Here is a 25,904-nt window from a genome sequence, read left to right on the forward strand (position 1 = left end):
AAAGGGTTTGCAGAATGGCTGCCCGCCAGTGCTTGGGGGCTTGGCCAAGGGCAGAAGAGAAGAGATTAGTTCAGCAAACCTGCTGTGCTATGTATAATAAAGGGCCTAGGAGAGGCCTGTGTTACTGAGATGAGATGCAAGAGTCTGCTTTTGGAGGGTTTGAGAGGAAGGCACAAGCAGGTGCTGGGGGACAGGGACAGCCCTGGAGCTCTGACTATACAGAGGGACATGACAGCAGCAGCACCTGGGAGGGGCCATGTCCCCTGCCCCACCCAGCAGCTGTCCTGGGCAACCAGGGTGGCTCCTCTGTGACCTCGCTGCGGAACCAGTGGAACCGGTCAGTGTGCACCATGCTGTGCTGCCTGCTGCTCCTCGCCCTGCTGCTGGGGGCTGCCCTCCCACAGCCTGTGCACCAGAGGTGATGGCACGTCCCTCTTCCCCCAGGGCCCCTGACAGGGCTGGGATTTGCACTACCAGGCCTCAAGAACTGGCCAGACTGGGTGAAAGATGCAGCACATGGGAGCTTTTGTGCCAGCCTGGGTAACTGCTGTAGGACCTTGGCTCACTCCTGGCCCTTGTTTTCCTCCGTAGGGACAGCTACTCAGTTCCTGACGATTTCTCTGCTCCCCTGGAGCTTCCACAGAAGCACTTTGGCCTGGTGGATGGTACAGTGCTCTCCCTGCCCCTCTGAACCCCTTCCCATGCACTCCCCCCTCCAGGTGGGTGGCTGTGCAGGGCTGAGCCCAGCTCTGCTGCGCCCCCAGATTACGGCATCAAGCCCAAGCAGCCCCGGTTCAGCACGCGGGCGGCGCCGGAGCGGCCAGTGCACCTGCGCCGGGCTGGCAAGAGCAAGCGCGACGGGCTGGACCTGCTGCAGTACTACGATGATGGGCGCCTGTGAGCCAGCGTGCCCCGTGTCCCACAGCCCAGGGTGAGGGCTGCAGCAGCAGCTGCCACAAGGCCCTTCCGATCATCATACTGTCTCTGGCCAGCCAGGGCTCTTGGGCCAAAGCTCCAGTTCCTCTTGGGATCCCAAGGGAAAGGAGGAGCCAGGGCTCAAACCCCTTGTAGTGGGAAACAAACAGCACAGCAGCTCTGCTCCATGAACCATCATATTTAATAGTTGTTGCCATCACAGCAGATCCAGCTGAAGCACAGAGATCACTGGCTGCAGGGACCGGGAGAGCTCTTCTACCTCCCTGGTGCTTCGCACGGCTCCCTGCAGCCTTTAGCCCTTCCCTGCCCCACTTTGGGCAGGCACCCAGCTTTGTGCAGGGGCTGAGCCCCACAGAGCTGGGGTGCCCCTGCCCTGCCTCTGCCACCTGCATCCTGGGGGAGAGGGGAAAGGGGCAGAGAAAGGCTTCCCTCCCGAAGGTATAGTTACTGCAGGGAGGTATGAGGGGAATTTTTCTCTCTCCCCAGGGCATGGATACAAGATGGAAGGGGTGGGGATGGGGACAGAGGCAGGGGAAAGCTGTCTCATCTCTTTCTGGCTCTGGCAGAGGAGGTACTAGAGCTTCCTCTGCCACCCCTGCCCAGCAGTCATCTCCCCAGGGCCTGGCAGGGAGGTGATCCCATCTCCCAGGCAGGAGCCAGCATGTGGGTCTTGTTTTCTGTAGCTGCTGTGTCATCATACTGCAAGAGACTGACTCTGCCACTGCAATTAAAAGTCACCCCAGATGGATGTGACAGGAAGCTGTGCCATGGTCACAAGGAGATGCTGTCACCCCAGCCTGCAGCTGGAAAGGGCACGAGCACGCTACTGCCCCCCCACAACTGCTCACAAGCAGGGCACCCAGTGGGTGCTTCTCCAATAGAATAAACTAAGAATATTTTGTACAATGAACACAATTTGTCCAGCCCTCCCCCCTCCCGTCCCCCCAGCCCGAGGAAGGGGAGTCACGAAAAGAGGCGGCGCTCCGTGCCCCGGGGAGCCCTGCCCCGGGCCCGCTCCTCCTCCAGGCTCAAAGCAGCTCTTGTCCATGCACGACACGGGGAAGGGGTGAGACTGCAGCCCTGCCTGTGCAGGAGGTGCCTGTGCCAGCCCCTACTCCAGGTAGATGTCCTCTGTGGGGCATGTGTACTCCACATACTCCTTGTAGAATTGCTGGAAAGCCCTCCTGCAACACAGCACCAGGCAAAGCTTAGCAGCAGCCTCCCCACAAGGCCATTATAGATCCTTGTTTCCATCCTGACCCCCACTCCCTACCCTGTGGCCTGTCTGACCCCACAGCCCCTGACCTCTTCTGCGTTAGTCCCAGAGCTGCCATCAGAGCCACAGGGTCTCCATCCTTGCTCTGATTCCCTGCACAGTGCATGACTTTCAGCCATCTGCCTGCATAGCCTTGCACTGGGACTTGTTCCAGTACTGTCAGGAATATGATGCTCATAGCCCTGTCAGCCCTGGCTCTCATGCCAAGCATCTCACTGCAGGAAGAGGTGCCAGCCTGGGGCCAGGTCCAAGCCCCACATGCAGGGGGAGATGGCAGGGTTCAGTTCTTGTTTCTCCTGTCCTTTATGAGCCAGCCTCCCCTGTCCAGCCAGGACTCACCCTACAGACTCCGCCAGTGGCTTCGTGGACTCCTCCGAGACGAAGACATGACAGGCAAATCTGTGGTCAGCAGGGTGCTTGGTAATGAACCCAAAATATCTGAGAGCAAAGAAAGTGGATGTGACTGGACCAGCAGACCAGCAGGCACAGGTACCCACCCTTAAGCACAGGGATTTGGGACCTGAAACCCCCCTGTTAAATCCTGGTGGCCACCCCAGGGTCATGCCACAGCCCATGTCCAGAGCTGCAGCACTGGGCTCACAGGGAAAGGGGAGCCCTCCAAACTGGGGGTCCAAGGAAACCTCATCTTTCCTTCCTACACCCAGGAAGCAGGAGGGCAGCAAAGCCTCGCTGCTGAGCTACTGGTGTTGGGAGCTGCACTACACCTTGCTACTCACTTGTTGTTCTTTGGATGGTACCCACAAAAGGAAATGTTCTTCAGCTGGAAAAAATGGCTACACTTGTTTACCTGGGGGGAGAGAGAAAAAGGGGAACTGTCAGAGCTTTTCTCCCCACCCTCTGCAGGGCAGTTGGTCTCTGGCCACTGGAAATAGGCACTTGGAGACTGAGGAGTGTAACTGGAGCCTAATCCTGGGCTGCTATCAGCAGCAGTTTCAGGCTTGCTCCAAGCACCTGAACAAAGGGAGCTCTTCCAGGCAGCCCAGCTGGCTCTCACCCCAGCTGCCTTTACCGCCAGCAGCTCCTGCAGGATTTCCCTGGAGGCCCTGAGTCAGACTGTACTCAGGCTAGAGTCAGTGCTGCTGTTCACCAGCACACACAGCACTCCTTCACTAAAAAGGCTCTCAGAAACACCAGCAAACAGAAGGTCAATAGAAAACTTAGAACTAATTAAGTCATTCAAGCCTGGGTGTCAAAGGGTACCAGCTAGAAATGAAAACTTATTTATATAAGTCCTAAGTGCAGCTAAGTTGATGGCATCCTCTAGATACAGGCAAGATTTGTAGAAACCTCAGCCCAGCTCTCTCACAGCAGTCAGAGTGTGAGCTATTCCTATCCCCCAGTTGGAAGGGAGGTTTCCCAACAGCTTGCTGCAAAGCCCTCACTTGCCTCTGCTCAGCAGCCCAATGTGCTTTACTAGGCTACTTATGCAGAATGCTAATCAGCAGGCTGCCTTGCCAGATAAAGAGATTATAGGGCAGATCTGGAGGACACCACTCAAAATAGTAGCAGAAAGGTTTAGAAGCAGCTGACAGATTACCGACTACAACTACAGCTCAGCTCGCAGCATCCCAGTGCAGTGACGTGCCTGGCAGCTGTGAGAGCATCAGCTACCAGCACTGCCCAGAGCTGGCGCCTTGTAAGGCATGGGAGACCTTGATGGTGAGCTTAAAACAGGGCTTCTCACACCCTCAGATGTGGGGGGAGAGTCTTAATTTTCACATGCAACCATGGCCTGTAGCACAGAGGGCACGAGCCAGTTCAGAGCAGCAATCAGGGAAGGGATGAGATGAGCACGGCACTACCTTGCTGTGCTCCTTGGAGTCGTCAGCCTTGACAGCAATCTTGACCCCGCGCACACTGATCTCCAGTACGCAGCTGGAGGGGGGGTTAAAGTGCACAGTGAGGCGGCGCGTGGTGGCAATCTGCAGAGAGAGAGACAAAGGCATGGGACCCGTGAGCAGTGGTGTTAATTCCCCACTGAGGCTCTGCCCTGCTGCCAGAAGGAGCAGGCACTCCTGCTGCCAGGGGTGGAGTGGGACACTACCTTCTGCATGGCCGCACAGAGCACATCATTGCCCTTGTGGTAGGGAACCTGCACAGAGCCAAGGAACTTCACCCGAAACTGGTCCACCCAGTCACTGCTCTTGGCCAGGGCTGGAAGAGAGAGCACATGGCAGGGATCATCTCCAGTGACCAGGTACGGGGGCTGAGCCCCACCTCCCCTCTCCATCTTCCAACCCCTGTGCTTTTCCCTGCTCAGAAAATGTGTCCCCCAACAGCAGCTACCAACTCCCAGCATCACAGCAGAACCCGCTCATCGCTCCCCGCTGATGCCCAGTTTGGTCCTCCCCTCAGCCCCCTGCTCAGCACCAGACTGCTCAGCAGGGAGGATGTGGTACAAGCTGGAGATATCAGCAGGCTGCAGACAGAGGCTTGGTACCTGTTACATGGTCTGAGTCCTTGGTGACTTCAATAGCATAGTAGGCAGGAAAGATGCCCCGATCTCCTGTGCGCATGTTGTAGGCCTCATACCAATAATCTTCTGCCTGCACCTCCACCAGCAAAGGATCATCCACCTCCAGCTCTAGCTCGTCCGCGTGGCGAGGCACAAACCTGGGCAGAGAGGCACTAGCTGGCTGGCGAGCAGTGCTGGTGGCCTTCTCACTGCTAGGGTACCCACCACCAACCCAGGCAGTGCCCTGGTAACCATGGGGACCTGACACGCTAAATAAAGCACTGGAGGAGGTTTGGGCTCAACAGGCAGCAGCATCCTGGCACCTAATGCAAGGGTATCCCCTATTGCAGCACCCAAGGTGCTTCTCAGACTGTCCTTGGAGGTCTTGCCCTGCAGCAGCCTGGGCAAATGTTGCTCCTGGGTAGGGCATGAGCTACAGGCACTGGTTTGTTCCCCAGGGCTTCCCACACCAGAAACACTGGAGTCTGTGCTAGCCCCACCTCGGTGGGAGTACAGCACCAGTTTTCCCCTGATAGAGGCTGGGTACACTGCCTGTGCCTGCAAGCTCACCTAAAAACAGCACGGTGAGTCTGCTCCTGCTCCTCCCCGTTGATCATGCAGGAGAACAGCCCAAAGGACTCGGCACCTGGGGACAAAGGAAGAAGAGGACGTGTCAGCATTGAGGGATCAGCATCACAGCCAAGAGAAGGACATGGGCCAGGCTGTCTGCTGAGGCTGCTGCAGGATGGCTCATCCAAGACAAAGCCATGTGATGCCACAGGAGGGACAGAGAGGCACAGCTGGAGCCACTGCACTGGTGCCCATCAGTTCCTGCTGGGAAAAAGACCTCCCTGCACCACCACAAACAGCTGTGACACCTGCATGGGGCCAGCCACACCATGGGAAACCCTGTCTGCTGGAGCACGCCACCAGTGCTCTTCTGGCTTTGGAGAGGAGTGTGGCATGCCAGGAATATGATGACTCCCTGTGAGCTCATTCAGCATCCCCTCAGCATGGCCATACCTTGGGCAAGCCTCAATGCAGCCTCAAACACCTACTGCTGCCCCCACCTGACACTTATGAAGTTTTTCCAAGCTCTACCATACCTCCTGGACCACCAGGGACAAAGCCACAGGCTGCAGCCAGCAGAACTGGGGCTCATTTCTGCTGGTGGCTTCCTGTCTCCTGAACATGTACCAGGGACAGGCAGACCAGCCCACCTCCCCCAGCACCCAGCACTCACTGGAGGAGCGTGCCCGACCACTCATGAAGACATTGAGGAACTTCTTGGAGAAGTGGATGTCTGCCTCGGGGGTGGAGTCCTCGGAGAGGCAGACTGAGTCACGCTTCAGCGCATCCTCCTCGTACTCCTCGCCAATGGCCGACTCATAGGGTGAAGAGATGCAGTTGTCGTAGACCGTGGCCGAGTCGCTCTCGTCGCTGTAGCCCGAGTAGCACTGCTTGAGGCTGACCAGCTCCAGCTGCACGTTCTCATCCACCACCAGCGTGTATTTGACAGAGTCATAGGAGAGGGCGCTGGTGTCCGAACTCACGGAGGCTCTCTGAAGGTTGTGCCCCGGCCGGGAGCCGCCGTTCCCACCACCACAGGCGGCCCTGGGCAGGTTTGTCTTGTCAGGGGAGGACATGTAGTCCAGCACCTCGTCCTCCTCGCTGATGGAGGGGTTGGTTTTCCCTGCCAGGGCCGAATAGCCGGAGGTGTCAATGTCAGAGCTGATGGACATGCGGTTCTCACTGGACTGGGACAGGAATGGCTTGTCAGTCTCCAGGGGGTCCGAGTTCTTCTGCACGGGCGTCAGGTAGATCTCCTCGGTGGCCTCCAGCCTGACGTCCGTCTGGTAGCGGATGCGGTCGCGGTGCGCCTCGGGGCCGCGGGTCACCACCACCACGCTGGCGCCGTGCGGCGGGGCCCGGCCCGGCTGGTGCTTCTCGGGCGGCCGGGACGCGGCCGCGCAGGCCGGGGCCATCTGCGTGGCTGCTGAGCGCCGGCACGGGCTCTCCGTGGAGGTGCCCCGGTCTTTGGTGGAGGTTGTGCTGTTTTGGTGATTGACCTCATCACTCAGGCAAACGTGGTCATGGGGAGGGGTCTGCTCACCTGCAAGGAGAGGAGAGGAGAGCAGCGTAGACAGCCACACAGAGGGGGATGCTCCCTGGCAGGGAAGGTGTCCAGGGGTGCCACCCAGACTCACTCAAGTCCAGCCATAACTCTGTCAAGTCTACCACTAAACCATGTCTCTAAGCACCACCTCTACACAATTTTGAACACTTCCAGGGACAGTGATTCCAGGACTTCCCTGTTCCAACACTTCATCAACCTCCCAATGAAGAAATTTTTTCTAATATCCAATCTAGATCTTCCCTGCTGCAACTTGAGGCTATTTCCTCTTGTTCTACTGCTTGCTACTTGGGAGAAGAGAGCAACTCCCAGCTCACTAACAATCTCCTTTCAGGTAACTGTAGAGAGCAAGATGGACATGCAGCCTGCATCCATGTGGTATGTTTTCCCCAACCTCCTGCTCCAGCACCACTTGCCTCAGGCTCCTGAGCACCATCAAAGGGTGCAAGGAGCTGACCCTGGCCAAAAGCCTGAGAACTCACCCGTTTTCAGAGGGGATGACGACCGGGACACCCGCTCCTGCCAACTGTGCTTTTTCCCCAGAGAGTTGTTATTCAGAGTGTCCTGAGGAGAAGAACAAAGCTGCCTTACAGCCCAAACAGTAAACAGCATGTGGCACAGCAGCACCCATTCCTCCCTGGGCCCACAGCACCCTGCTCAGCTGGGCATGATGCTCGAGGAGACCCCCCACCAGCCCCACATCTCACCATGCTGCTGCTGCAAGAGCTGGCATGATGGCTGAACAGGATGGGCAAGGAGCCAGCTGGGTTGCATTCATCCACCGGGGGAAACTTGGCTGCAGAAGCCCATAGCTGGACAATCCCAAGACAAAAAATTCAAAACTTGAGCCTGCCTGCATGCATTGCTCCCATCCTGCCAGCCCTGCCTACCTTCAAACCACCCAGCTAATGAAATGGGGGAAATCCCAAGGACCAGGTGTTGTGCTGCTGCTCAGCTGGAAGCTGAGCTGGATAGACTAATGCCTGCCCCTGGAGACATCCATATTGTGTGTATACAGGGGCATACACAGACAATGTGTACATACACAAATCTAAACACACACACACATATACAGTTCACTAGCACATGTCAATCCTGAGCAGCTGGAGAGAAGAGGCAGGGACAGGCCATCCATGCTCCCCGTGCTTGGGTGAGTTTCTGTGGGTGCTGTGCCCTCCCTGCTTAGCCCTTGGTGGCTGGCCATGCATGTGCACAAGGGAACACAATGCTCAGCCTCCCTGCAAGACACAGGGACTAAAGAGTACCAAGTCCTCTCTAATGAGGACCCTCTTGCAGATGGGGACAAATCCTCCTTGCCTATCTCTGCAGGGTGTGACACCCTGCCTGGTGCAGTGCCAGCCCTCATCCACTCCTCCATCCCCAGGTTCTCTCTGGCTGCACACTCCCAGTCCCTCCTACGGGCACTGAGTGTTTCTGCCCCAGCTTCAGCAGTGGCATTTTCCACTGTTCATTTTTGCTTAAGTACCAAAGCCCTGCTGGGACTCCCTGGATTTTCTCACGGCCTTATCACCAACCCACAGCTGTTCCCAGCAGCACAGGAGGCACTCTGTCCTTACTTTGCTTCCCCCCACCGACATGAAGGAAGCCTTTGCCCCAAAATTCCATCATGTCACATGCTGCTGAACCATGCCTGCCAGATCCCTGCCTCCATGTGGGGAGGGAGAGACCCCCTTCACAGAGCTTTGGCCTCCATGAGCCCCTCCTGTGCCAAGGCAAATAACAGCACGTCCCTGCTAGCCTTTCCCAGGGACACGATGGCCGGGATGTGGGCCAGGCAAGCTGTCACAGCGACGGCCTCTGCGTGCAGAGTGCCACGGGGCCAGCACACACAGGCCAGCCTGGCTGCCTGGACTGGGGCAGGAGGCAGCAATGCAGCAGGCACAGCCCACTGAGCCCACCCACAGGGCCAGAGCACTCAGGGGTCTGTAATGCCCTGCCAGGGTGGAGAGGCATTCATTAGAGGATGAACTTAGCCAGCCACAACAGCTGTTTCTTGCCCTCTGGAAGGTGGGGATGTTCCCCTCACCATTTCCAGACCACCTGCTTGGGATGATGACCATAGAGTGCCCAGCAGCAACTGAGACCTCACCAGGCTAGATCCTGGCCTCACAAAACAGAGGGTGGGATGATGCCTTGCTTTGTGAACACCCTGTCTGGCAGAGTGCCTGGTGCCCCAACTGAGCATTCAAGAGAGGATGCTTGGCCATGGTCCCTCTTCTGACAACCTGCAGGAGAAGGGAGCTGGGCAGGTCAAGGGGATGGAGTGTGTCACACAAGTGGAGACAGATTTCAGGCTGCACCCTGTCCTCTCCTCAGTGCACCACATGAAGATAGGGAGAAAGTGTCTCTGGCTGGAGGTAGGCAGCAGCCTGAACAGGAACCTCAAGCACCTTACAGCCAGCCTCTCACTAGATCCTACCAACAGCACTATCCTACCGGGCCAGGCATGCAGTCCTGTGCCACCAGGCTCCAGGCTCCCATTGCCAGCTGCAGCAAAGCCCCCCATCTCCCATTTCCCATGTCCTCAGCTCAGCTGTGCCCATGCCTCCCAGTGAGCTCCACAGCCTCCACCATCTCCCTGCAAAAGGACCATAAGCTTTCCCTCCCCAGCCCACCATCTCTGCAACTCCCCCACCCTCATCCCTCTCCAGAGACCTGCTCCCACCCCCAGACACCGGCTGGGACCGAGTGTCTGGGAGAGGGCCCTGCTGTTCCCCACCTCCCCCAGCTGGATGTGGCTGCCACGTATCACTTGCTCCTCGGGGTCCCTGCACAGGGTGGGACAAGGCTGCTGCTGTCCCCTTGTCCATTATGCTCGGTGGAGCCACCCCCTCTCCCCAGCCCTGCTGCCTTTGTCCCTGGTGCCAGCTGCCTGCGGGCGCCTATCCTTGGCTCTGTGCCTTCCTCCTCCTCCTCCCGCCCGTGGCCTCAGGCAGAGAGCTGGCATCAGCTGCGGTGCTGGGCTGGTGACACCCCGCTCCGACTACTCCCCATCTGTCACCCACGGGGACACCTGCCTCTCTCTTCATGCTCCTCACTTGAACGTCACCGCGACGAAAATCCTCCTACTTGGCAGAAGGCAGAGCTGAATGGAGGAGGGTGGCAAAAATAGCCCTGCACGTCGTGCACTTTGCGTGGGTTGGTGAAGTTTGCAGAAGCGCCAGAGCAAAGGGACTCCAGCCGCTGCCCGGGGGATCAGCATGCGGGGCACCAAAACATCATCCACCCCAGGGGTGGCAGTAACACCACGGCTGTGTGGGGCAGGCAGTCTTGGCTAAAACCACACAAAATCTTTACAAAATAGGAGCGTGAGCGAGACAACAGAACCCCCTTGTCCTCCTGGCCACCATTTTGGGCGTTGCTTTTCTGTCTCTCCGATTTTGTACGGGGTTCTGACATTAATGCTTCTCTTGTCGGGCACCACCGCTCAGGAGCTGAGGCCACCAGGTCCCCACTGCCAGGCAAGGGACACCCGGTGTCCCCAGCCTGCCCTAGAGCTGGTGCTGCCCCAGCTCGGGGCAGCTGGAGCCCAGCCAGCGGCTGGTGCCGGCCCTGGGCCGGTGCCCCGTCCCGCCATGGCTCATTCACGCGTTCGCTATCCACGCCTCGCTCGCTCCCCATCCCACGGGAGCATCCGCAGCTCCCACCCTGCCCCTGCCGCACGGACCCTGCTGGGGCACATCCCAGTCCCGACACCATTCCCGGCGTGCTCCCTCTCCACCCCGGCAGCAGAGATGAAAGAAGGAGCCACCCGGCGCCTCAGCCCCACAGAGAACGCAGAGCCGCGATGCTCGGCGGGGCGCAGGGGCGGCCCGGCAGGGCGTGCTCGGCTCCCCGGTATCGGGGACCCGCGGGCCCGCAGATCGCTCCCTCCGGCCCGGCCTGAGCTGTGCCCGGCCCGGGGACAGGAGCGGCGGTGGGAAGGGACCCCCCGGTCAGCGGGGGCGGCTGCCCCGCCGAGCATCGCCACCCCTCCAGCCGAGCCCCACCATCCCCTTCTATTGCCTCCCTCCAGCCGAGCCCCACCATCCCCTTCTATTGCCTCCCTCCAGCCGAGCCCCACCATCCCCTTCTCTTCCCTCCCTCCATCCGCCCGAGACAAAAGGCGATCCCGTCTGCCGCGAGCATCCTTCCTCCTCCTCCTCCGCACCCTCCTCCCCGAACCCCCCGTCCCGGCTCACCTGGCTGCGAGGCACCTGCGGGAAGAGGTTGAGGGTTGTGGGTCGCTTCGGCCTGTAGACCTCGGTGGTCCCGGCCGGGGGCTCTTTCTGCAGCGGCTCGGGCGCCGTCTGCTCCTCGGCCGGCGTGTCCCCCGCCGCGTCGATGAGGTCGAGCTGGAGCATCTCGGCCTGCAGCCGGCTGGCCTCGCCGCCCGCCGCCCGGGGCGCGCCGCCCGCCCGGCTCACATGGCCCTGCCGGGATTAGTGCCCGCGATCAGGCCACCGGCGGGGCCGGCCACGGGGGCCGGGGCGCCGCATCGCCACCGCGCCCGCTGCCTTTTAAAGGGGCAGCGGTGTTATTCCCACACGGAGCCCCGCGCCCCCTCCCCGCCTCCCCAGGCAGGTGTGGGCAGCATCCTTCCTCCCTTATCCCCGGCAGGTGTCTGTCTGCAGGGACGTGCAGCCGTCACGTTCACTACCAAGCACACAAACGTGCACACCCAGGTTTCATCTCGACATAACAAGGACATTTTTTACAGTGAGAACAACCGTTCTGCAGAACAACCTCCCCAGGGAAATGGTAGAGTCCTCACGGCTGGAGATTTCCAAGACGCCACTAGAGAGTGCACAAGATCATCTCACCCAGGCTCCCTTTCCCACAAAAGGTTTGTCCAGGTGATCCTTTGAGGTCCTTTCCAGCCTGGGCTGCCCTATGATTCTTCCTTCCAAAGCAGACTACGCTCTTTCTTGGCTCCTGTCCTGGCAGCTGGGACTCATACAAGCATGTCATCAGTTTGATCAGACTTTTCCACCCCTGCCTGGAGCTTGGGGTCCTGTCCATCACACCTGAACACACTCACAGGTGGAGAACCATCACCACACTGGGTACTGGCACCGTGCACTGCACTACTACTACTGCTACTACTACTACCTTTTCTCTCTGAGGGGATGAAATTTTCACTGCACACCTCTGAAAGGAGTCAGAGTCCTCCTTCCCTGTAATGCCCACTTGGACCAGCAGCTCCTTCCCTCTTGTCTTACCCATCTTTCATCTTACAAGCCTTCTCTGCCCACTCCTTGCACTTGCTCATATCAGGACCTGAGGCTACATGGGAGGGATGCCCAGCACTGGCTCTGCAGTCACCTGCTGGTTGTGGCTGTGCTCTGGCTGGAGGCAGCCCCACTCTTTCCCCTGTACCCTTTTGGAACAGAGTGGCCACTGTGGCCTGTGGGGACTGTGAGGAGCAGGTGTCCCATCCCACTACCCTGGCTGGGCCCAAGTGCTGAGCCACCACCCTCCTTGTGGCTGTGCTGCTGGGTGCAGAGGCACCAATGTCCCCCCTGTGTGTTTAAAGGTCCCAAGCCCCCTCCTTGCATTAACTGGAGCATGCACATGCACAAGTTGCTGCAGCCAGCAATAGAGGCAGTAACTTGGCATCAGCGAGTTGAATTGCCTGTGTTATCAGCTGTTTGTGGTGACTGCAAGCTCGGCAGCAGGCAGAGGTGGGGAAGGGCAGGATCTTGCAGCTGGGTACTATCCGTGCCTCCAGCTGCATGGAGAATGCCCCTTGAGTCATGAGAGAAGAAACAGCCCCAACAGCTCTGGCAGCCACTCCAAGAGCTCTGGTTGCTACCAGCTCCTGAACTGTCAGACAAAAGCCAGCACAGCCAGGGCTCTGCCTGCTGCAGGCACAGAACCAACCCTCTCATGGGAGTCATTTCCCTCCAGTGTCCCTGCTGAAGTCCTGCAGTGGGTGAACAACTGGAGAAGTACTGCCACTGATACTTGTCCTCTTGAGGCTTTAAACATTTAAATCCCTTGTTTTGAGCATTAGCCTTCATGCCACAAATTCTGCATTTCTGTCTGTGACAAATCACATGGATTCTGACAAGGAAACCAAGGGAAAAGAACTGGAGGGAAATGCCAACTGAATAGATTATACCTAGCCAAGGTGGATGTGTTGGAGTCAGCTGGTGACATTCAAACTAGACTGCTAATGATGCTGCTTCCATAACCCTGTAGCAATCACTCCAAAAACTCACAGAGGGAAAAGTCCTGGAAGGATGCAGAAAAACAAATCAATGTCATTCTGAAGAAAAGGGCACCCTAGCAGGGGTGCAGCATTCCAGGATCAAAAGCTAGGAGGAAACTACAGCCATTGCAAGTATTATTTGTGGCTTGTAGCTCAACAAAGTGATTTTGAAACCCCACAGAAATCAATCACCTTACCATGTGAGTGAGACCTGCAGTGATCTGCAAAACAAGGGCAGGGACTAGACATTGGGAAGCCTTTCTAACTGCAAGGACACTGCCCCACCAGAACAGGCTGCCTGGGAGCCCTCTAGGAACAAGCTAATGTCACCTAAGATCAGACTGAGCATGGTCATGTCTCAGCACAGATGAAATGATGAGATGACTTCCCAAAGTCCCTTCACCCTGTGAAGAGAGCAGTACTCAAACCTTGCAGCAGGATGAACACAGGATGCACACCTCATCCCCAGGCCAGTCACAGGGACACTTGTGCTTCCTTGCAGACCTATCCCTGGGACAGATGTGATGCTGGGGTGCTCCTGCTGGTCCTACCTCCCACATCACAGAGGCAGCTTCATGGCACAGCCTGTGAAAAGCTGCATGGGGCAAGCAGCCACCTTACTGCCCTCTCCTTTGCTCCCAGCCCACACATCCAGCTCCCCAGCAGTCCCCAGATCACAGGCTGATGGCAGCTGCTTCCCTCTTTGCAGTGGGTCCCACTGGCCTTCTGGGAGCAGCTGCCAGCAGCAGCACACTTGGATCAGTGGCGCTGAACATCAAGAGAAAGCCCCTGGCACTTCCAGCAGTATTATTATGCTGAAAAATCTGCTTTTTCCTCCACATATCTGTACCTTCATGGCTGTTTCAGACCTTTTAATGCAGACCACTGCCAGGCTTTCACCAGCTGCCTGGCCCTGCAGGGGTGACCAACCCTTCTACCTACATTTAGCCACAGCTGCTCTGTGCTGCCCTGTGCCACGGGCAGGGCATCAGCAGGGCCCCTCGCCCTGTCCCAGCGCTGCTGACCTGCCAGCCCCACACGGTGCAATCATGCTGATGCTGACTGCTGGCCATTTCTGATGTGCCAGCCCATGCTCTGCACGCAGCCCCAGCCACGCTGCTCCCTCTGGGCCTGGCTGCTTCCATCAGACACATCCTGTGCCCTGTCGCCCCGAGCACGCTCTGGATGGCAATCGCCTTGGAAAGCTCCCCGGCCCTCGCCTTCAACATCTGGGATTGAAAGCCCCTCTCACAGCCATTGTTGTCACCACTCTCAGTTCTGCTCCTCAGGCAATCCTCTGTGTCCCATATAAACCATTTGGACATATTTTTAGCAGGCTTTTTTTTCTGAGCATGATAAGCTTCCTCCTTTGCTGTGTTTATGAATAACTCACTGCTTTCCCCTACGGCAGCCTTGCATCCCCCTCCCACCTCCAGCAGACTCTGCACCCAGACATTTGTGTAAAGCAGCTCTGAGCTGTCCCCAGGGAAGGCACGGGGCTTGCTCCCAGAGCCTGAGCAAACCCTCTGCTGAGGGTCAGGTCTCTGTATTGCAGCACAGGGATGCAAAAACCCTTGAATAAACTGTTTCAAATGGGCAAAAGAAGCTATTTTTCCTCCCCCTCAAGGAAGGGCTGCAGCACTTGAGCTGCAAGAACCCCCCTGCCCTTTCCCCTCCCTGCTAAACTTCAGCCAAGGACTCTCAATCTGTAAAGAAAAAAAAAAAAAAACAACAAAATCCTGTTCAGTGAGGAACTGGGATGGGTAACAGGAAGAATCCAGCAACATACCCACAATCTCTGCCCCACCTATTGCAGGCAGGAGGATCTTCCCAATGCCAGGCCTTTGCTGTGGCTGTGCCCACATGGATGCCCAGCACTGGCTTTGCCCTTGGCTTTCCCTGCAGCATTATCCCTCCTCCCTTCAGCATGCACAGCCCACGCGCCCAGGCTGTCCCAGGGAAATCTGGCCATGACATCCTAGAGCAGGAGGAGGCTGCAGGTGGAGCAGATATCGAGCAGCAGCCCCATATCTGGAAACAGACAAGTTTTTGCTGGGAAGGTCACGAAGTAGACCAAGGAGCACAGCAAGACACCTCCACCTCCCAAGGATGAGGTCTGCCTGTACTGTCCTGCCTGCAGTGAGGGATTCCAAACGACACAAATTCACTTTCTAATTTTAAACCTGCGACAAATTCTTGTGCCTTTCCTGTTCTCCCTGGGTCTTTATCAGTTTTGCAGAAGAAGTATTTCCTCTGAGGGACACAGTGATTCTCAAACCACTTGGCTGCTCCTCAAGCGTTTGCATCCTTTAGCAGGAAACACATTGACAAAGTGCAGAAACTCTGTGTTGAGAGGTATTAGTTCTTAGCTTAAATAAGTAAGTTTTAAGTGAAATGAGTTGGATTGGGTTCAGAGTTACAATACTGTGTGATCTAGTATGTGGTTTGCTCAGCTTGACTTGCCTAGCATCAGTAGCTGGATCAGCTGAAGCCTTGGGCCACAAGCTGTGGCTTTACACCTAGAGATGTTTTTGTCTGGAATTTAGTTAATTCTCCTAGTAATTTTCCTAGTAGCTGGTGCAGTGCTGTGTTTGTCTTTCTTATGAGAGAAGCACTGATAACACACTGATGCTGCTGTGGTTGTTGCTGAATAGTGTTTATCCCAAGCCTAGGGCTTTTTTCCCCATGCTCTGCCAGCGAGCAGGTGCACCAGAAGTACAAACCAGAAGACAAGGAGACTCCAGCTGTCAGCAGAAGCTGTAACTCCACAAGATAAGAACAGTGTATGGCCTGCCTGCACAGACACAGAGAAAGAACCCAGTAAGATGTTAGAAGACCCCAGATTAAAAATCACCACTGGACCAAGAGGTGCATGGAGAGTGTCTGAGAGGTGGGTGCATGAGTTGTATGGGTATAATTGTCCAGGGGGTTCTTTGTTCAGGGTCCTTCTCCACAGGCACTCAGCTTGAGCTGACCTGGTGCTGTAACAGTAAACTATTTATTTTTATAAAATCTCAGCCTGGGGCTTTGCTACAGGGTCAAGCCTGAAGGAGGAGGAGTCAGCCTTAGAGTGAGTGTGTGTTTGAGTGAGGGGTTGAAAAGGGCACCTGTCAGCTTACTGGAGCTGCTTGCTACAAAGAAACTCTGCTCCCAGCAGTTAAAATCTCAGGTGGTGTGTGTGATTCCTTGAGTGCCGTGAGAATGCTCAGGCTATGGCTTTTCCTTTAACACCCTGTATATTTCCAGATCCAATGTAACTATCAATTCATCTCCACATTTCTGCTCCCATGGCATTCTAAGGAAGTTCAAACAGTGGTGTGAACCCCATCAGGTTCTTGACAGTGTGCTCTAAGATGGATGGGAGACCCAGTTGCAGCACCTGCACAGTCTTCCCAGCTCCTATCCTTATTCCACCTGCTGCCTGCTGGCATCAGAGTTGCCTCCTTCATCCCTGTTTCAGGAGCCTCCATGTCTCCATCCTCCTCAGGACCTGTGAACAGCTCCAGCTAAAGCTTGCTAGCAAGCCAGACAGAACCCTCTGAGCAGAGGACAGCTCTCACCATGCCAGCCCAGCTGCATCCCCAGGTCCAGGGATGCCTGTGGGGACAGGAGGCACAGCCCAGGTGGGACCTTTGGTGCCACCTTGCAAATGTCCTTGATTCCTGAGAATGCTTGTCAGGTGCCCCTGCTCAAACGGGGGCATGCCCCCATTTGCAACCAAATCCTTGGGCTCATCCCTGAGGAACAAACTCCAACCCCTACAGCACAGTGGGAACCAAGATGCACCAGCTTTGAGATACTTTTTTTGTCACTTGAGTTAGGCTGGTTCAGAAAGGACCTGAACTGTGTTGGAGTGAGGAGAGGTGCCCAGCAGAGGGGATTGGGGCCATGGCAGTGGGCTCCTTGAGAAAGCATCTGGTCTGGGGATCTGGTGCTCCTGCATGTGAGCTGATGGTCCTGCCAGCCCCACTGGCACATTCTGCCCACCCCCATCCCCATCACACTTACCCGGGTGGCCAGGCTCTCCTTGCAGTGCAGGCTGATTCCACACTCATCAGTGATCTCAGAGAGGTCTTCATCCTCAAATTCCTCAAGGCTGATGTCATGGGTGAGCCTGGAGGGGTGGAGATGGCCTGGTCACCCACTGCCCCCGTGGTGACAGGAGGGTGCAGGGTGCCCTGCTGCCTGTGGGCTGGGAGCAGCACTGACACCCCGGGAGAGGCTCTCCAGACTCTACTAGGAAGAAAAACTGGGGAGGCAGCTCCTTCCTGGAGGGGATAGGTGTATCCCCTATGGAATGGCTGGGCTTGGCATGGTCCATGGCTGCTGGGAGGCAGGAGGAGTGTTTCCCAAAGCAGCCCCTGCCTGACCAAAGACAGCAGGGACATGCAGGGTGAGAGAACATGGAAGAGACAGTACAGCCAGCCCTGTCACAGGAGGTTTGTCCTGCTCACACCATCCCAGGGAGCCTCTGGGATTGTCCCACTGGGTACAGATACCCACCAGGGCAAAGGCTGGAGGTCGTGACAGGCACATCTGGAGGATGGACCTGCTGGGACAGGTGACCACATTGAGACCCACAGAACTTGTAAGCCCAGCAAACCCCTCAGCCGTGGCACAACTAGCCCGAGCTGCAGTAAGAGAGGGCAGCGATTTCCCTCTGCACCAAAATCACTCCCCAGGGTGTGACTATGGGCATCCCTGGTGCTGCTGAGCCAGTCTGCGTGGCCTCAGGGTCCCTTAGGGCTGTCAGCACCAGCCACACAGACTCATTACACCCCTTCAGAAAAAGAGAGATCCTTTTAGCAGCTGAAAATGTGCTTATGAGCCCCGGGGGAGTGGTGAGGTGCTCTTGGCTTCTGAGCACTAAAACATTTCAACATGGTGGTACCTCAATGCTCTTCTCAGTTATTCATTACTACAGAGATAAATAAAAGAGCCCAACTCAAAAGTCCTTGGCCAACCTACTCAGACCTCTGAGATTTGTCTGGAGTGGCCGTGGACACTGCTTTGCTTGCCACCATTCCCCTTTGCGACCAGCCCCTCTGGCTGGGAGACACTTGGGTGAAAGGGCTATGCCAAGCCCCCAGCAGTGCAGTGAGAAAGGAATGAGAATGGTGTTTTGTGACCTGCAGAGCTCCCACTCTCACTTTAAGCATTGCTTGCACATCTTGGGGCTCCCCCCTGCAGTGGCACCAACCCAGTGCCATGGAGGGGTAACATGTCCCCTGTCCCAGCTCCTGGAGAGGGAAAAGAGCAGGAGAAGCCCATGGGGGAAGCAGCAGCTTCCCTCTGTTTCTGAGGACCCCACCAGCAGTGGTCCCCTGGGGTGAAGACAACTGGGAACAACCATACCCATGGGGACAGCCCCTGCAAGGAGTGCAAGGACACTGCCTTCAGCACAGGGTGGGATGACTGGACCCCCCCTTGCCTACCTCCTCCTGCTGCCCATGGGAGGGAGGAATGCAGAGCAGGAGGCTCATGATGAGCCTTCAAAGCACGGATTGATTTCCTCTCTGGTTACACGGGTCGTTGCCAGGGTGGGACATCATGCTCTGCTAATGCTGTGGGAGCGCAGGGAGCACTGCGGGTCCGGGCAGAGGCACAGCTCTGCCGGGGGGCTGCCAGCGAGCCTGGCTCTGCAGGAGCAGCCTGACAGGGCAGTGACCCCACTCCAGCATGGGACAGGAGCCCTGCCCGTGCTCTCGGGAATGGGGAGATGCTGAGCCGTTCCCAGCACCTGGCAGGGCTGGGGCACAGCAGGAGGTGTCCAGACACCTTCTGCCACTCCGGAGCCTGGCTGCCACGCAGCTCCCTGCACAGCCAGGAAAACTTCGGGCTCAGCTGCGTGCCAAGTTTGCTCCTGTCCTGTGGCCACCACTCCCGGAGGAGGGAGGTGTGCCAGGAGCAAGGGGCTGCCCCTCGTTCCCCTGCACGCCCGCGGGACGGTCCCCCCTCCCCTGGCCCCAGCCGATCCCCTACCATTTCTCCCACTGATCCTCCAGCCAGCTCTCCTCCTCGGTGCTCGACTCCATTTTCAAGGGCAGCTGCATTGAGGGGACCCCCCTTCACTGGGGGACACACTCCCACACCAAAAAAGCCCCCAGACCTGCTGTGGGGAGTATGGGGAGATGCCAGCCGAGCCCTGGTGCCCGGCGCCTCTCCGCCTGCCCCGTCGCAGTCTGAGCCTGCCGGCGCTGCTCTGTATCCTCACTGCGCAACCTGGGCAAGCTCATTAAAAATAGATGGAATCAGCTGTCCTGGAGGGGAAAAAAATAAAAAAAAATAACCTCCCCAGCTGAGCCAGCGCCAAGTCCCTGCACTCTGCTGGGATGCTGACTGCCGCTGCCTGCCAGCCAGCCTGGCTCCTGGTCTTGCTCCAGCTCCTGGCTCCTCAGCACCCACAGGGGCACAGGGGGTGTGCTATCCCCATCATGGAAACCCGCAGCAGCTGGCCTCCTCCTGCCCTTGCAGCGCTGCTGTCCCCCACAGCAGGGGGACACAGACAGGAGCATCTGTCCTGCTCCTCACCAGGTGGAGCCAGGCCACTCGCTGATGCAAAGGCCAGAGTGTTTCCAGCACAGCAGGACGGTATCATGGCCAGCTGCACTTCCGAGCCTGGGGGAGCACCTTCACCAAGGGACAGCTAGCAGCACTGCCCCTTCCCTGACTCACTGCCTCAGGCAGGACCATCCCTGGGCTCCTCCAACCTCAAACCCATGCTGAGGGCCAGAGTAATACCTGGTGAGCTGCTCTGCCAGCCCCCACCCCTCCTCTGCTGCTGAAGGAAACAGGAGTCTTTCCCAGGAGAGGCTGTCAGGTGTTGCTGACAAACTTGGCACAGTGGCCTCAGATAATCCTCCACCACCCCATGCCTCTCAGAGCCACTCACTCCTTGCCCTATCAAGATGAGGCCAAAGTAGCTCTAGAAGGGGCACCCACCATGACTCTGAGGTGGGGCAGGGGATGCACCTCCCCACGAGCTGCACCCACTCTGATAAACAGTGGGGTGGCACTGCCACTGCCACCATCACAGCACTGCTCTCCTGCCCCCAGTGACACCCACTCCAGGAGCTTCCAGTAATGAGTGAACCTCCCACCACTGCCTGGGACCCAGCTTTGCTCCTGGACAGATTAAAGTGTGTGATGCCTCAGGGCCCGGACTGCCCTGCTGACCTAACCTGTTTTAAGCTCTCTCCCCACCAGTGCCACACCACTGGTGAATGTCACTCATGATACTGCGGTCATTGTCACTCAGCCCCACAAGAACAGCATCCAGCACTCCATCTTCTATCAGCTCTGCCTGGAGGCACTCATCTGCTTGAAACCTCAATTGATGCAATGAATAAAGAAATCTCTATCTCAGTATTATTCCCACCCTTTGCTCCTCTCACATGGATGCTCCAGGACTTCCTAGGAAATACAAGAAAGGCTCTCCATTACCTTCCTCTGCTCCCTGTGCTGGAAACACCCCTTCCTTCCTCTCATGCTTCTCAAAGAGGCTAAAAATACCAGCAAAATGAAACAGCTCTGACTCCTCTCAGCTCCATCATTGGCAGTGAAAGTCTGAGCAGGATCTACATGTGTATTTTGGCCAATTTCCCTTGGCCAAGGCATCACAGGTATGTGGGAGTCTGTCTGCATCTGTGGGGGTGGGAGAACCCTGTCCTTGCAAGTTATGAGTGCTTTCCTGAAGAATGTGCCTAGAGGCACCTGAAGGCAGGCAGCCCTGCTGTATGCATGAGAACTGATAAACTTGGGATTCCCAGGAACTGTGAGCAAGAGTACACATGTGGGTGCATGAACAGAGGCAGATGTCACCTGCCCATGGCAGGGGCAGCTTGATCACAGTCCTAAGAACAGCCTTATAATCAGTCCTGGCTGCTGTGTCTCTCCTGACTCCACTCTCTCTCAGCCCACTGCCGCTGCAGAGGATTTTCCATGCAGGGGTTTGGCCAGGGCAGCATGGCATGATGAAGGTGGGCACTCCAACAAGCCCAGCTGCCTGAGCCATACTCTGATAGTCTGCTATGTGCAAGTCCTGTAACCAGCACTGGTGGAAAAAATAATACTAACCTACATCTTTTTCTTCCATCTCAGTGGCCACAGAGACTGCTTTATTTGAACTGATGGGAAGGCTCCTCTCTCTCCATCAGAGGAAGGCAAGCCTTTCGTCTCCCCTCACAAGACAGGTAGCCCCATTCTGATGCCCAGCCCATTCATTGCCTCCAAGCAGGCTTTGCTGACAGCTCCAGATGAGCACAGCAGACATATGAAATAAACCACAGTGCTAGCACTGATTTTTGCCTCAGCCTGAAGGTGTGTCTTTGAACTTCCCTACAAGACAGAGAGAACTTCTTTCCCCAGAGACCTCCTCCCTTCCCAAAGGGCTGTGATTTCTGACAGGGCTCCCTGAATAGTGGAGTAGTTTCCCCTCTCTCCTGACTTATGGAAATAGCTCCCTGAGGGTTTCTTTTCCCTTCTTGCCCAGTAGCTAGATGGATGTCCTTTGCTTTTATCAGGGAAAGGTGAAGGAGATAGAGGGGATCAGCCAGTGACTCCCTCCCAGGTGCCAGCTGCACTAGAGCCACAGTCCTGGGGACAGTGGGGCAGGCTGAGCTCTGAGCTCTGCAGGGCCCTGCATTCACTGTACCCCAGTCGTGCCAGTCCTCCCTGCCCCTCTAATGCTGGGTAGAGGGGTCCCTAACCCAGAGAGCCCCTCACAGGAAAGCCTGCCACAAAGCAGGGCAAGGAGCTGCAACACAGTGTCCCAGAGAAAGATGTTAAGGAGCTCCAGTGAACACAGACCACACTGCAAGGCTTTGGGAAGCTTAAGGACAACAGGGAGGCTGGATGAGAATGACTTTTTTACTGCTGTCTCCTAAAATGCTGTTATTCTTGTCGTGATGAACAGACACCTCTGGAGGATCTCCTGGCTAAAGGAGGGATCACCTCACCATCCTTTTCCTCCTGCTTCTCAGACAACACCAAACCATCACTGCCAGGCTGCTATGCCTGGTCTCTTCAGAGCTTCAGTCTGCTTGCTGGCCAGGACCAAGCCCCCTCTCAATTCAAGCCAATGATCACCTAGTGCTTGGGCAGGCATGTCACCACTGAGCTGGGAGTGCAGGTGCATCCACCAAAGGGCAGAAATCTGAAACACCTCATCCTGCAGGCAGCAAGCAGGGGCAGAGGGCAGGGCTCACCTCACTGCCAGCCATGGTCTGAGCCTTCACCCTGAGCTGCACTCACCACTGCTGGGTCCAGCTCATCGGGGGGGACAGCCCCTCGCTGAGCCCTGCAGCAGGGAATGCAGGACCTGGGACATGCACACAGCCTGTGTGTGTTTCACAAGCATGGCTCCCTTCTCACACGACACTCCCTGCCACAACATCGCCTGAGATCTGCCAGACCCTGCCCCAGGCTCAGACACATCACTGCATTTCTTCCACTTACACCCTGAGCTTGGTGACCAGGGAAGGTTTTGCACTCCTGCCTTGATTCCCTAGTTTTCCACCCAGCTGCACAGCCTCCTTCACAGTCAGTTCTTCCCTGGAGCAGGCTGGCAGCACACAGGGCTGCTTTTCCAAAGGTCTGAGGCACAGCAGGAAGCAGCAGTTCATTCTCCCTGCCAGGGCAAGCTGCTGGGGAGCAGGAGGGTGCCCAGGGACAGCCACCACCTGCAGGACAGTGCAGGAGGCAGGCCCAGAGCTGCTCACAGCTCAGCCTCTCGGTGGCCAAGCCCCTTTCCATGGAGGATGGCTCCAGAGGCAGCGTTCAGGGTACACCAGCCATGTTGCAACAGCTCCCAGCAGCTCTCGCAGGCAGCGCTGCAATCGGAGGCAGCTGCCAAACCCCCGGAGCCACCAGCACAGGGGCTCCACAAGCACAGCCCTGCAAATATTAATTGCCTGAATGCCACCTCTGCTCGACTGCACCCATCTGTTTCCTCCCAGGGACCCAGGGGTTCCCCAGCCTCGGGGGCTGGGCCTGACAGAGGAGGGCATGATCTGAGCTGTGGTCCAAGTATGGACCATCCCCTCCTTTCCACCCAAAATCTCAGCATGCAAACAGCTGGTACCATTCCCCCTTCTCAGGCAGCCCCCCCCAGCACCCCTGGGTGGCAGAGGCTAGCAGAGAGAATGGCTGGTGAGGGCACAGCTGCCAGGAGCCTCCCCTGATGGCAGGTGAACACTGCACCTGCAGGCAGGGGCAGGGCTCCTCCCTTACCCATCCCTGTCCCAGAGCTGCCCTCAGCAGGCACCAGAGGCCCCAAAAGCCCCAGGCATCCCTGGCCTGGCCCATGCCATCGGAAGTCCCTGTGGCAAGGCTCATTGGGTTTCAGAGGAGACACAGCCCCCTGCATCCCAAATCGATGGGAGCACTTGGTATTGCTAAGAGGATCAATTCTGGCAATCTCCCACCATCTCACTTGGGGTTCCTGTTTCACAGGGGCAGGAAGGAAGCAGAAGCACCTGGGATTTCTAGGAAAGGGCTAGAAAAAGGCTTTCCTTGGGGAGGGGAGAGAGATGAAGCTTTTTTCCTTCCATGAGGAAGAGGAGATAAGACGGGTAAGGGGGCAGGAGTGGGGTGTGAGGGGGACATGAGGTTAAGCAGGGGGCTGGGAAGCTGCAGTGGTGTATGTGTGGGGTGAGGGCAGCATGGCTTGGGTGGGCGGGCTGAGCTGCCATGGGGGGCTGGAGCGATGGCGGCGGTGGGGTTCAGCGGTGGCTGGGGTGGGGGCAGAAGGGATGGCTGGGCAGGGGGTAGGGGCAGAAAGGATGGCTGGGCAGGGGGTGGGGGCAGAAAGGATGGCTGGGGAGGGGGCAAAAGGGATGGCTGGGCAGGGGGGGCCAAGGGGATGCGCAGGGAGGGGGTAGAAAGAATGGCTGGGGAGGGGGCAGGGGCAGAAGAGATGGCTGGGGAGGGGGCCCAGGGGATGCGCGGGGAGGGGGAAGAAGGGATGGAAGAAGCGAGGGGCCGGCGCGGCGGTGCGGGCGGGGGCTGCAGCAGATGGGGAACGCTGCCCCGGGCAGGGGGCAGGGGCAGCCCCGAGAGGGTTCCGCGGGGGGACGGCGGCCGGTACCTGAAATTGGGGGGCGAGGCGAGGTGCAGCCCCAGGAAGGGTGAGGAGGCGGGCGGGGATGCGGCTCCTTTCTCTCGCTCCGCCATTCTGTGGCTCTCTCCATGCAGGCGGAGGGCGGGCGGGAGGGAGGGAGGCAGGGAAGGAGGGATGGAGGGAGGGGGATGCTGGCGGTGCCGGCGGGGAGGGACATACCTGCCGCCGGGGCGGGGGCAGCGGGGCGCGGCCGGAGGCTCCATCCCGCGGCTCCCGGCGGCAGCTGCAGGACGGGCACGGCGCGGATGGGAGCGGCACCTCGCACCGACCCCATCGGGGACCGGCCCCAGCTGTGCCCGCAGCTGCAGGCTGCACCTTCAGGGGCAGGGCTCTCCCAAGGCCGGGAGCAGCAAGCCCGGGAGCGGGGCCGGCTGGGCTCGGGGGCTCGGGGCTGGACAGAGAGGGCCACTGGCAGGGCTCTCTTGGGCAGCGGGGAGGTGCCTGGAGGCAGCAGGAGCAGCAGGAACAGCCACCCTGGGCTTTGGCACCCATGGCACGTTTGCCGCACCTGGCAACAGGTCTGGCAGCCCCAGTACAAACAGCCCCAGTAGAAACCCTGTCCCCGTCCAAGCCTAGCAGGGCTGTAAGCACTACAAAAGGAATTTAAAAAGCAGCATACACACACCTTCCACAGGCACAAAGGAGGGAGAAAAAATACATCTCAAGGTTTCAGTTCTCTCCCCAGAAAGGGCAGACCCACTTTTGCATCCAGCTGTGTCCCAAGAAGCTTTTTATCTTGGGTGGGTACTCATTGCTGCTACTCCTCCTTACTGGCCTGAGCAGGTTTCTCTCCCCTGCCTTTACTCCCCATGCTTTGCAGGCTATCTCAGAAGACTGTGCAGGTTGTGCTGTGCACAGAAGTGGACAGCATGAGTGTTTTTAGATCCCAAGGCTACTTCTGTACAGGAACAGGAGAACTTCCCCTATTCTCTGTGTGCCCACTGTGGTCCCCGTCCCTGTCTGTGACAGTTCTGGATGCCAAGAGTGGTGCTCCTTTAGCACTTCAAACATTAAAGGTATATCCGGTCCCATCAGTGTTTCTCACACCACAGAGCTGACTGCCATTGAGGCGATGGTATTAGCTCTTGGCCAAGACCCAGGACGTCAGCTGCTCCTCCAGAGAAGAGCAAGCAGAGCCCTCCAAGGCATACAGTCCTGCTCTCTCTCAGGAGTCTTGGTCTCCTGCCAGACAAACTGGAAAGAGATGTTACTCCTGGACTAGCATGGAGACAAGAACACAGCCCGAGGTCACCATATGCAGGTAAGCCTGGGGCAGCCTCCTGAGGGTGATCTAAAGTGTCCCCTTTGCCATTTGGATGCACTGACTGAACTGTATTACCTGCAGGACCCAAGAACCCAAGAAATTCACCAGCATTCATTCAGGGAGCTTTGATGTAGCTCCATCTCAAAGCACAAACCCCACCTACAAAAATTTGATTTCTCTGCAGCATGGCTGTTATTTGGCCTCTGACCTGAGGCAGAAGGTAAGGATGCTGCCAGATCACCACCACTGCAGCTCTGCTTGGATGCCAAGCACCAAAAGCTCACCCCTGAGTGATCTGACCTTTAGTTAGGTCACCACCTGGCTCAGGCTGGACGGGCAGGAGACCCAATTTGACCTTTCTAGCTGCACTGCTGTCAGTCAGCTCTATTCCTTAGATGCACAGTAGAGCACAGGGCCCCTGGGAGACTGCACACACATCTGCTGCAAATTAAGAGACTGCACTTCCGTCCTAGCCAGCATCTCTG

General features: G+C 57.4%; 2 protein-coding genes across 3 annotated transcripts; one reads left to right on the forward strand and one right to left on the reverse strand.

The window, feature by feature from the left end:
* Positions 1–134: 134 nt before the first annotated feature.
* Positions 135–1,844, forward strand: FREY1 (Frey regulator of sperm-oocyte fusion 1). Its single transcript, XM_056494058.1, has 4 exons — positions 135–418; positions 592–665; positions 765–931; positions 1,620–1,844. The coding sequence occupies exons 1-3, from the start codon at positions 135–137 to the stop codon at positions 899–901; spliced, it is 495 nt and encodes a 164-aa protein (XP_056350033.1). The 3' UTR covers positions 902–931; positions 1,620–1,844.
* MAPK8IP1 (mitogen-activated protein kinase 8 interacting protein 1) lies at positions 1,100–24,226 on the reverse strand. 2 transcript variants are annotated; one of them, XM_056494026.1, is made up of 13 exons: positions 24,123–24,226; positions 17,045–17,150; positions 11,025–11,255; positions 7,530–7,634; positions 7,305–7,386; positions 5,932–6,801; positions 5,259–5,334; positions 4,674–4,846; positions 4,278–4,387; positions 4,036–4,155; positions 2,950–3,020; positions 2,552–2,650; positions 1,100–2,120 (listed from the first exon to the last, which is right to left on the reverse strand). In XM_056494026.1, the coding sequence occupies exons 1-13, from the start codon at positions 24,206–24,208 to the stop codon at positions 2,048–2,050; spliced, it is 2,202 nt and encodes a 733-aa protein (XP_056350001.1). In that variant the 5' UTR covers positions 24,209–24,226; the 3' UTR covers positions 1,100–2,047. The 2 variants fall into 2 exon arrangements, with proteins under 2 accessions (XP_056350001.1, XP_056350002.1); XM_056494027.1 differs by lacking the exon at positions 7,530–7,634.
* Between the last annotated feature and the right edge of the window lie 1,678 nt (positions 24,227–25,904).

The sequence above is a fragment of the Oenanthe melanoleuca genome, chromosome 5 (genome assembly GCF_029582105.1).
Source record: "Oenanthe melanoleuca isolate GR-GAL-2019-014 chromosome 5, OMel1.0, whole genome shotgun sequence".
NCBI lineage: Eukaryota > Metazoa > Chordata > Aves > Passeriformes > Muscicapidae > Oenanthe > Oenanthe melanoleuca.

Coding starts and splice junctions, on each gene's coding strand:
- FREY1 (XM_056494058.1), top strand. CDS start 135: ATGCAAGAGTCTGCTTTTGGAGGGTTTGAGAGGAAGGCACAAGCAGGT. Junction 419..591: donor CCACAGCCTGTGCACCAGAG/GTGATGGCACGT, acceptor TTTCCTCCGTAG/GGACAGCTACTCAGTTCCTG. Junction 666..764: donor GCACTTTGGCCTGGTGGATG/GTACAGTGCTCT, acceptor CTGCGCCCCCAG/ATTACGGCATCAAGCCCAAG.
- MAPK8IP1 (XM_056494026.1), bottom strand. CDS start 24,208: ATGGCGGAGCGAGAGAAAGGAGCCGCATCCCCGCCCGCCTCCTCACCC. Junction 7,387..7,529: donor GCTCTTGCAGCAGCAGCATG/GTGAGATGTGGG, acceptor TCTTCTCCTCAG/GACACTCTGAATAACAACTC. Junction 6,802..7,304: donor GTCATCCCCTCTGAAAACGG/GTGAGTTCTCAG, acceptor CTCTCCTTGCAG/GTGAGCAGACCCCTCCCCAT.